The sequence below is a fragment of the Coturnix japonica genome, chromosome 4 (assembly GCF_054131305.1).
Source record: "Coturnix japonica strain WE chromosome 4, WE-NBRP24, whole genome shotgun sequence".
NCBI lineage: Eukaryota > Metazoa > Chordata > Aves > Galliformes > Phasianidae > Coturnix > Coturnix japonica.
In genome coordinates, this window is record NC_140666.1 from 11272539 (window position 1) to 11284484 (window position 11946).

The 11946-nt window shown below is 43.9% G+C and overlaps 1 protein-coding gene across 8 annotated transcripts in view; it reads right to left on the reverse strand.

Annotated features, from left to right (window-relative positions):
* Nucleotides 1-11631, reverse strand: part of LRCH2 (leucine rich repeats and calponin homology domain containing 2) — a 37865-nt gene extending 26234 nt beyond the window's left edge. For all 8 annotated transcript variants that reach the window (XM_015860160.3, XM_015860159.3, XM_085544522.1 and 5 more), the window contains exon 1: nt 11305-11631. In XM_015860160.3, the coding sequence (XP_015715646.2) occupies nt 11305-11602 (298 nt within the window). In that variant the 5' untranslated portion in view covers nt 11603-11631. The remainder of the gene's footprint in view (nt 1-11304) is intronic.
* Nucleotides 11632-11946: the final 315 nt, after the last annotated feature.

Sequence of the window (11946 nt, forward strand, 5' to 3'; positions counted from 1 at the left end):
TGTATATACATACATATATGTGTGTGTGTGTGTGTGTATGTATATATATAAAGGAGTTCAAGTAGAATACGAACCTTGAGTTCAGGATCTATTCACTTAACTACCAAAACCTGTGCCATCAGGCCCTGGAAACTACCGTCTTGATGGAAAATAGGAATTTACTCTAGAAAGAAAGCCTGCTTTTCTGAAATTCACTGGCAACCCAAGATGTTTCAAAAGGATGTGGTTTCTCAAAAACGCTGAACAAACTCTTTAAAGAAAGAAGTAACACAGATCTCTTGCTATTCCAGGCTTTAGTTCTCAGTTTCACTGGCCTTCTGCTTAGCCCCTGTAATAGTGGTAGCAGAATAAACTGTTTCTCCTGTTGCACTAAAGTGGGGAAGTGGACTAGAAAGTGGCTGGAGAAGTGGCTAAAGGTCACTGTCAGGCTCAAAGGAGAGAGCTCACCAGCTTTAAGTGCAACCTGCCAAGCAGTTGTGAGTGGCATTATGCAGGGATCAATGCTGGATGAAGGCTGAACAAGCTGTAAGCTAATGACATCGAGATAGAGGGGGAGAAGAGGCAACCCAAAGCGAGAGGGTTGGGGTGCCAGCCAGAATGTGCCCCATCAACAAGTTAGATCTCCCCAACCAATGGCAATGAGAATCACCCGCACATAGACCCGCGTAAGACTGGAGAAGCTAGGAAAGCTGTTGAATCCAATGCACTCATGTTTATATCCTGACTTTGCATGAGATGTGTTGAATCTGAAGCACATTAAAAAAATTCTATCCATTTTTATAGTAATGCTTCAATATAGCCCAGGAATTACAAAAAACATATGCACAACTAACACAGAAGTAAATTAATGACTAAAACTAAACTGTACATACAAGACCTCATCCTAAAGATTTACTTATAGCCAATCTGAACATGGATTGGAGACCAACAGTTGCAATCTGTCATGCTAACGCTTTAATTAAACTATAACAGCATAAAAAAGGTTTAATTATAATTCAGACAGTGATTATTACTTCACTTGACTGAAGACATATAGGCAGGCAAATGCTACTACTTAGCACAGCACTCCAAAGCCACCCTATGATTACATGTGCTACCAACTGTTGTTCTACTACACAAACAACCCCATCCCTTTTTGCTGTCATATCCCCAATGGGAAGACAAGCCCCTGCCTTGAGGAGAGCCTGCCAAAGAGAAAACTGATATTCATTCTGTCTGATAGAGTCCAAGAACGATATGAGCACCGCAGACAAGACTGAGGCTCTGCTAACATTACCTTCTCTAAGGATGTTAGGCTTCAAACACATTTAACTTCACAACTAACCACAATAAGCAATGGGCACTATTTGTACTGGAGCAGCTAAGGAAGAGGAGGGAAAGATTCTCTCTCTTTAGTCTTAGAAATAGTACAAGTTACTCTTCAAGCATTATTTTATGGTGTAACACAATGTAAGTTACATGATTTCAATACTTAGTCAGAGTCTTTTAAGAGTTAGTGTAAGGGAAACTGCTGATCACAGCCTTATCCTCTGATTAACCACCTGAGGCAAGCAACAAGTCAGCTGCAGGAGCACGGGTGAATGTAATTCAGCTGTGCTACTGGAAGGGGTAGAGCTTGACTCCACCTCTCCTAGATCCCATTTAAGGGCTGACCACCACTAAGGCAGCATCTCTTTCTGGAGATTGCTCGTTTGTGGAGTTCTTGTGATAAGCCTCAACATTATCCATCTTGACTGAAGGCCTCAGAGTTGGTGGTGAGTCTTTTCCTTAGATACCCTCTGGCTATCTACTTACAACTATACAGAACTACACTTGTATTATTCCAACTATACAGTTAGAAAGAAATAACATGATTTAAAGCAAAATGTAAATGGACTTTTGTAGTGAAATAACAGCATGCAAATACGAGTTAGTAAATACCAAAGCGTTACAAGCTTCTACACCAACCGAAAACAGGTTAAATCCTAGTCCCAAGGAGTAATCTCCCTTTCACTCCATCTCCACAAGCAACACCTCTGCTAGGCAATACCACCATCAGAAGACTCCACACCTGCAGTCCTGTTAATGCTTAGGAATAGGAGGGTTTTGTTTTAATTAGACTGCATCAACATTTAACGTTATTACAGTGCTTACATATCAGGATGATGCTCTATTACAAAATGGTTGAATAATTAATGCATGACAATGAGATGAATTGTTATGTTTTAAGAATGCTTGATTTCCTGGTGCATGCAAGGAAAAATGCTTACAGAGGCTCCAGCATCTCTTATGCTGGTAGTGGAGATTTCTTGCTAATAGAGTTCTATCTTCTCTCATCTACTTTAATAATTACAAGACCACAGATCATCACTCAGAAAATCTGAAAGCTCACAGTGTAGCTGTCAGTGAAGAAAAGGATAAGTCAGCTCTTTGATAGGCCAGCTACATGTCCACAAGTGAGCACAGCACACCCACCTGCATTTATCCACTCTTCAGTGTTTTCAGCAGCAATCTACAGCTCAATCTGCAAATGTAGAGCTAAAACAAAAGCACGGAGCTGTTTTTTATAGAGCTAAGCACAAATCGTGACTGAGCAAACACACCGCAATCAAGTTGTGCGTTATTTCCATCTGAAGGAGCTCTTTCCAGTGTCTGTTATTACACAGCTCATGCACAACAGTTTGATACAAAGAATCTGATAGAGCAGGAAATCAACAAGTCAGACCCTGCAAAATACAAACTGTGTTGATTTGTCACTTTAGTACGTCCATCTATTGGCATCACTGAGAAGCATTAATTCCTACTTGATTATTTTTCCCCCATTTCTTCCTCCCACCAACATCCTAAATAACTGCTGAATGTCAGAGCACACCCCAGTCTGCACCCATCTTTCAAGCAAGACATTTGTTTTTCACAAAGAGTAAGAATGCTTCCAAGTCTGAGCAGATCTCTTATTACATACACTATTCCAGCACTGTAACCACCATGAGTTTCTGTTGATTTTAAAGTCATCAGTAATCTGTCACCCAACCACTCCCACCACAACTATGTATTTGTAATAAGTTGGACTTATGACAGTTTATCCAGCAGCCTCTTCCATATCTCTGTTTTCATGTCTCTTCTGAGATAAAAAGACCTAAAAGCATCCCAAGCCTGCACATCTCCCCTTCAGATGTGTTTAACGCTACACAAACTGTATTTCCACATTTCCTTTAGTCTTGCCATCTTCCTCACTGAGAACAATTAAATGCAGATGCTCAGAAACGCAATTAAGAAGCACTGATAAGCTCACATGAAACTTGAGTTATCCGTATCTGAAAATACCATCTTTCATTTTAATACTCTGCCAGTACTAAGCTTTGAAAGGCCCTGAAGTGCAGCTAGCACCTTACAAGCATTTAAGTGTGTCACTTTAGAAATGAAATCCCTTGTACTGCATTCTGTACTACATCTTTCTCCTTTGATAAGTAAAAAGGTAACAAAAAGCAAGACAAGTGGATATATTCTGTTCTATTAGCAAAGCAAAGCTGCCAACTTCTGTTTTGCTCTTCCCATACCAGAAAACTACATCCAGGAACACAATTTGTCATCACTGTTGGCACTAATAATTTCCTCATTTTCTATCTTGTTTCAATCCTCAGAGCAATCATGTAAGTATGTCTAAGTGATGTGAGCATTCTAGGACAGGGAAAAAATGCTTTCATGAGTCAGAAGATACATGAGGGTAAGAGCTGAATTTATAAACCTTAAAACAATGTCTTTTGAAGCCCGATATTTAAGACACAGTGGTGCATGTAAAAAAAGAAAACTGAAGGAAAATGTGTAGTTCACAATCTACTAAAACTGGAAGGCTCCTTGACATGTTTGATGAGAAACTAAGAAAGGAAAAGATCTGGTTTTATTACTAACCACAGAAACAGCACTTTGTAGGAACGAACCAATTTTAGTGTTTAAGCAATGATGCTTTCTTTGATCAGAACAAAATCAAAGAATCATAGAATGGTCTGGGTTGAAAAGCACCACAATGATCATTTCATTTCAACCCCCTGCTGTGTGCAGGGTCACCAACCAGCAGCCCAGGCTGCCCAGAGCCACATCCAGCCTGGCCTTGAATGCCTGCAGGGATGGGGCATCCACAGCCTCCTTGGACAACCTGTTCCAGTGTGTCACCACCCTCTGCGTGAAAAACTTCCTCCTAATGTCCAACCTAAACCTCAGTTTGAGACCATTCCCCCTTGTCCTATCACTATTCACCCTTGCAAACAGCCATTCCCCCTCCTGTTTATATGCTCCCTTCAGGCCACAATGAGGTCTCCCCACAACCTTCTTCTCTCCAAGCTAAACAAGCCCAGTTCCCTCAACCTTTCCTCATAGGAGAGGTGCTCCAGCCCTCTGACCATCTTAGAGGCCTCCTCTGGACTCGCTCCAAGAGCTCCACGTCCTTCCTGTGCTGGGGGCCCCAGGCCTGGATGCAGCACTGCAGATGGGGCCTCACAGAGCTGAGTGGAGGGGAATAATCGCCTCCCTCTCCCTGCTGGCCACTCCTCTTTTAATGCACTGAAATGAACAGAGGATTCTATGATAATCATGAAAAAGCATTTCAAAAAGATGGAAATATCAGTGGAGACGCACAAGACTTGGATGAGATTCCAGGCAACCTTGCTCTATTTGGACCTGTTCCGAACACAACACTGTCCTAAATGACCTATGAAGGCCCCTTTCAACCTTATTAGGGGATTTAAAATTGCAGTCTGAATTACACAAGTGTAACTATCTTAGCACTGTTTGGCTATTTCAAACATCAGCCCATTCAGATGATACACAGGAAAATTAACGATGCATCTATAAAAGCTAAGTGTGCCTAAATACATATCTGCTTCATACACAGCATATGCGCCCAACCCACTGGTTTTATTTATTCCTCTTCACTTGGTGGGACCCAGGCAAGCCAAAAGGTTGGACACCCACGGTACAGAGGATCCTAATAACCATGACAGCCATTGATTTACATGGCAACATTAAGCAAACACCCATCTTCACCAGGAATGTATATGGAACGGGAAAAAATCCCAGTTCATACTCATCTTTGGGTTAACATGAGTTTAGGTGTCCACCTCACCAAAACAAAATGGAACCCTTCTGTGTTTTAAGAGCTGTGCTCCTACGCTGCTACCAATTATAGGAGGAGGGAGAAAGAAAAGCGAAACCAACTAAGCCAGAAACTGAAATCTACATCTGGAGGGATAAAAGAAGAAACAGATTAAAGAGAACTTTTTGCAGGGATTCTGATGACAAGTCCCTTGCATTGGCTGCCTACCCTTTCCCATTAACATTCAAACAATGTACAAGCCAAGGTTCCTGAAACTCCTCATTCCTCCCAGTTCCTCAGGTTGGAAAAGGCCTTCAAGACCATCAAGTGTGTATATAAACATCAACTGCTTCAACTTCAAAACATAACATCATTATTTTTTAAATAACACACTTGCCAAGGGTTTTTCTTTTGTATTAAGCTTAATGAATTTAATACCCCAATATACCTGTTTGCTTTCCAACACTAAGAGCTATGGTGAAGGGCTCTGCTCAAACTGGTCACATAGCAGAAGAAAAGAAAGCTCAATGCACATGCTAAGCACTTATCTCTCAGGAAATGAAACTCACCAGCACACCTCCCCTGTCACAAGGACATTAAAATCCATTTCAAATGGACTGCTAAATGTTTATGTAGTAAGATTTAAATGGATGCTTATCTGGCGCATATAGGCAAATAAAACAGAATGAAGATAGACTGTTCTTCTATCTTTGTTTCTATTCTGATCTTTGTGGTTGCTCCATATTTTAACAGACATAGTAAAATGGTAAAGATTAGACCAGACCTCAGCACTGGCTCCTAATGGCGGTGAGCACTCAGGACTGAATGACAAACACCAGGACTCACTCTGCAGCACAGCCTCCCCATAAATAGGAAGCAGTGGCAGAACTGCTATTCCTTTTAAACAGCAGACAGATATAACTTAGGAATTTAAGCCTGTGTACCTCATTTTATGCCATCTAAAAGCCCTAAGAGGATTTTTTTTATTACATTGCCATGGTTGAAATGTAATTGCAAATCACCTGTAACCACAGAATGGCTTGGATTGAAAAGGACCACAGCGCTCATCCAGTTCCAACCCCCTGCTATATGCAGGGTCACCAACCAGCAGACCAGGCTGCCCAGAGCCACATCCAGCCTTGTCTTGAATGCCTCCAGGTAACATTAAGTTTTGAACTTCCACCTAGAAAAGCTCCATCCAACTCACAAAATAGTGCAAGTAATGTAATCTGAGCGTGCAACCAACATGCTGAAAGAACAAACCGCTTCAAGTCTCTATGGGAAGACAAGATAATTTTAAGAAATAAACTTCTTAGAGGAAGGACCTGGTTAAGAAGGAGTTTATAGTATTTCACTCTCACGTCCTTCTCCAGCTTCAGTATGTTGTTTAACTACTACTAAGTGAACACACTGACGTTTCAAAGCTCACACTGATGTGGTCATATTACTTTCCATCTTTAAGTTCTGAAAGCCCAAAGGCAGAAAACAATGCCAGGAGCAGGGAACACCCATACCTGGATGCTGTATGCACTGTGTAGCTTGTCTCCAAGAAGATCCAGCACAAAACATACAGAGAACATAAGCACATGTAAGAGAAGGCTACACAGAACAGGTTTTTTCCAGCCTGCAATAGACAACTGAGCACACAGTAAATTAACATCACTTTCAGTAAAAACACGGGGCTGCAAATGTAGTGATTAAGTAATGGGTTAAAGAAATATAATGAAAAAGACACCAAAAAGAGATAGGAAGTGGTGTTTGGGTTCTGGATCCAATAACTTCAGAAATACCTGCTCTGTGGTTACCCACTAATTTCAGCCACGCAGTGAAAGCAAAGCAGGAAGGAACCATACATGGCCACGTAATTAGAGATCCTCATAATGCAGAGCGGAAAAGTTGAGCAGGCAATGAGAAGCTCTCTTACAAGAGAAGCTTCTCTGACTGGGTAGGAGGGATTGAGACCCAGTACACTGCTTTGAAATCAACGTGGCTTTTTCATCTTTAATACCAACACTTCTCTGCTGCTCGTTGGTTCTACCAGCTGAAACGAAATAACATAGCAACAAATCCAGGTAACTGCTTGTTCCAGCACACAGATGGTGAAGGATTTGCATCGTGCAAGTTACACCTGCTGGCCAGCAGCTTATGAACAAGTGGGGCTGTTGAGATGAGGGCTTCCCTTCAGCCACATACAATTCATCTTTGCTGGGCAATTACACGTTGACTCGCCAGGCAAACTGAACCTTCCAAGTGCTTGGGAACATATCAGTAATAACCCTGTCCAGCCAAGGAATAAACACATAGTTCTGTAACATAACTATGGAGTAGCTCTGCATTTACTGTGAAGCCGCAGCACTCCAACTGCCCCTGCACTGTTATCTTATTGCTAAGGACATATCCCAGCATTAAGTGCCAGCCCTGCCAACAGGACAAACATACAGTTCCCAATCAGCTCCAAGAAACCTTCATGAGTCACAGGACAACGAAGCTGCAAAAGCAAAGGCTAGTGCTCTTCTTACTGCATCAGGCTTTGCACACCAATTCATGACCTAAATCCACTGACCACTTCCCCTAATAACAAGTAACGAAGTTACTTATAAGGTATCACAAAAAGCTCTTCAGACCAATTGAAAGCAGTATTTCACAGGTTAAACCTTCCTGCTATTCCAAGACACAAACAACGTCGTGGCAAATCCAATTTCACTAGATGGAGAATACAAAATTCCCCCCCAAAATTACATGTTTCACGTTCTTTAATTACACAGACCAACATCCCAGATGAAGATGTAACACGGATTTCTTTTAACACAGCATTAAGATATAGGCTGTATTATTCATAACGCAATTTGCTATGCAGGTTAACAAGCAGTTGTTTCAACCTCAGCTCATTGAGCTGAGAACTTCCTCAGTTTGTCTATAGTAATAAGCATCTTTAACAAGCATTCTTATTACTGGGCTTCAGCAAGAAAGCCTCAGAGAGCATACATAACTCATCTTGCCTTTCTCCAAGCAGTGGATAGGCTCACAAACCACAGAGGGAAATTTCCACGTCTGCTTTCTTATTAGTGGTGTCACTTCCAGCTCCTGCATCTGATGCAGGTCTGAGCAAAACAGCAGTATAAAAAAAACCCCATGTAACCTGAGGTTGTTCCTATTCAAATGTGAAGAAGTCAGTACTGAAGAACCGCATCTTTCAAGGTGTTTGATCTCTAGAAGGTAACATACATTTGTGATACACCTCATATTTGTATGTCTCTTAAATTCCAAGTGGGACTCGGTGTTGTTCAATTACTTGCCATCACTTTAACCAACACTGGTACCAGCAACAAACAGCTTCGTTCACACAGGAAAACAGAACTGCTTTAGAAGCGTATGCAGCAGAAGAGCAGTGCAAATATCATTCCCATGCAATAGACATTGAATATTATTAACCCATAGGCACTGTTGCTTTAAAACTGTCATTGCACGGATGACTAAATGCCTCGGAAAGGACAGAAATATGATGTAAAAAGCAAAGTTGTGCACTTAACGTAGGCAGTGGTACTGCCAAGGACATGCATGTTTCTCCCAGCCCCACCAGGAACCACAATTGGGAACTGAGCTGCTGGCAATAAGATGGTGATTAGCCATGACAGGAGGCCTTGTTCTCAAGCCATACTGGTAATAGACTGGTGTTCCTCCTCAACCATATGAAAAGGCAGCAGGTGGTGAGCAAGGAGAAATTTCCAAGTTAATGAATTTACAGGCTGATGACAATTGCCCGAGGTTCCTCCTGCATTAAAACCTGGGAATCGAGGGCTTTTTGGGGCATCTGTGCATTTATCCGGAGTAAAGAAATAGTTTCGTGAGCCGTCACTTCAATACATTTCATATTTACTTAGCTCATGTTTTGAAGCACTGCTTATGAAAGAAAGAAGCCAATTCCTAAAGGCAAAGGCAGCCTTGGGTCAGGACGGCAATACAGCACAGGAACCTAGCAGGGAAAAAAAGCAGAACAGAAACCACACAACTCCTCAGCTAAGCAGACAGTGATTACATTGATGTGATTACTCAATTACTTAACTGCCAGGGGCTTAATGTTGCTCACACAGCAAGAAGCAAAATTACACACACGTTAATAAAGTGACTGGAATATTCATACATCTCCTGATATCTTGTGACTTTTTTTTTTCCCCTCCTCCTAGAAGCGCATTTAACAGATGCATGAGATTTGTTTGAACAGCCAGAGAGGAAACTCAGGGTTAACGTGAGACAGGAGACACATGTAAGGTCAGAGCTGAACGGCCAGATACAGGCTGCCATACTTACAGCCCAGCATTAAGTCTGATCACATCATTTAAGATGCCCAAAATGTACCATCTTATTTGCAAGTGATGGACTGGCAAACCGCTATGTAAGTCAAAGTATGGCCAGACAAGTCCACGGGTATCTCTGAGGATACACATCAACTGCAGCCATGCGTTATAAGCACGTATGTCTCTGTAGGTATGAAACTCACCAAGAACTGCAGCAACAAAGTAATTTCTAGTTATTTTACTGTCATGAAGGTGGAACATTCTGGATTTACAGCGATGCTACAGATGCTTTCAAGTTCTCTATTGTGAGGGTGGGGAGGCGCTGGCACTGTGGGTGCCCCCTCCCAGGCTGGATGGATGGGGCTGTGAGCAACCTGGGCTAGAGGGAGGTGTCCTGCTATAGCAGGGGGTTGGGACTACAAGATCCCAAAGGTCCCTTCCAACCCAACCCATTGTATGATTCTATGCTACTCCATAGACTTGTGATATGTACAATCAGCTTTTGTATCCAGACTTGTTAGAGGCATCCTGTATTTTTGGAAGGCTTTGTTTGTTTCTATAATGTTTGTTTCACACCACTGAACTTCAGCAGCTGAAATGACTTAAACTGAAAGTGAAACGGTGGCAGTATTTCTGACCCAAGGCTTTGCCCCCCCATACCTCAGCCTGCACCTATAACCTCACTCATGGATACACTGCATTGTGAAGGAGCGATAACTGATTACAATGCCAACAAATGACTGCCTATGAGGCAGCAGCTGATCCTACACCCAAAGATCTGTGCCATACTGATACCGTAAAGTATGTCAGTGATTCATCACCAGAATATCATTTACCCACTTATCAAAAGAAAAGCCCCATCCACCCAGCCAACAGACGTCAAAATAAAGGCTACACATCTTCAGTTCACCAGCGAGCTTCTGAAAGGCACCTAAAATTCATATTGCATGGATTTAATTGGCAAATCACTATTACTATCAATCAGTGACGTGGTGAAAATGTTTTCGCACAGGCTCACGCCTGTGAGCCCAATGAGTGATTGCAGAAGCTGCAGCACTACGGCTACCCCTGTCAGATGCTGCCTTGGAGTGTTTTCATACAATGTCCTTCACGAAGGTGGTGGTGCTGACAGAGCCCTGCTGCCTTCTAAAAGACACTGTACTCAACTACACCCAAAATCAGAGCTAAAGACTAAACCCAGACGCAACGAGAGGTAAAGCAAACACGGGATCTTCGATGCACCTGCTTCAGGATGCAGAAAGTCTTTTGTTAGTGATGCTCCCTGTATAGAACGTGTCATTGCAACGCTTTGGTTAGCGAGCATTTATTTACCCGGCAAATCGGCCCACTGTGATACTGAATGTGTTTTGTGGGGACAGAGCTATTATTCCTCGGGACACGTTCTTCATTTAACCTCATGCCTGCATTCTGAAATAACCAACACGCTTCTACCTACCCCCCGTTCTGTGGTGCACATAGGGATGCATCACACACACCGAGGGGGGGAAAAAAAGCCAATAACCCATCAGCAAGGTAATGGATACAAGACTGGGGTGAATAAACCCACCCTTCCCGTGTTTTATACCCACGGCAGCCACAAGGACGGCGGCATCCTTTAACTCCGTGCACCAAACGCAGCCCACAACAAAGCCCACCAAGAATGCGGATGTGATGGAGCAGCAGCACGGAGCTGGATCAGGTGCCACAATGGGCAGGAGGCACTCACAACAATAACGCAGCCATTCACAACCAAAACAAAACACCACCACCCTAACGCGGGGTTCATTCACTCAAGGAGGTTCATTCACTCACGTTATTCCGCAAGCAGCAGCAAGCAAACCCCGGCTATAACAAAGCGCCGTGGGGCCACAGCACCGCAGCGATGCGTTCGCCCCATGGCAGCCCCCCCTTGTCCTTGTCCCCCTTGTCCTTGTCCCCCACCTGCTTGCGTGGTGTCGCTCAGGTCGTAGCCGCTGCCGGGGAAGTCTCGCAGTTTCCTGCCGCTGAGGCACAGGATACCCGAGCTGCCCGCCTCTTCCAGGGCCCGGTCCAAGCTGCGCACCGTGTGAGGCTGAGGAAGGGTGGCCGCCCCCCAATGCGGCCCGGCAGAGAAGGACAGAGTGAGGTGAGCGGGGATCCCCAGCCCCCCCGGCCCGTTGTTATTGCTGCCATTGCTGCCATTGCTGCCGTTGCTGCCGTTACCGCCGTTACCGCCGCCGCCCCCCTGCCCGGCCGCCATCTTCGCGCGGCGCAGCCCAGCCCCACAATAACAACAGCGGGGCCGCCAGCCGCCGCCACTGCGCATGCGCCGCCGGGCCTGCAGGGGGGGAGAGAGGAGACGGCGGAGGGGGGCGGCGCCCGCTCGGTGCCGCTGTAGGGGAGCGGGATGCGGTGGATCCCGCTGCCTTAATGAGATGCTATAGGAAGAGTAATTATCTGTATTAGCGTGTAATCTGCTCCTGTTAGGTGCTGCATATTCATCTGTCAGAAATACCTCCACAGCCGTCATTAAGAAAGCCTCCTAGACCCGCGTTTTAATGCGATAAGCAGAACCTGCTTTTATGCTGTGGTTCTTCTAAAGGA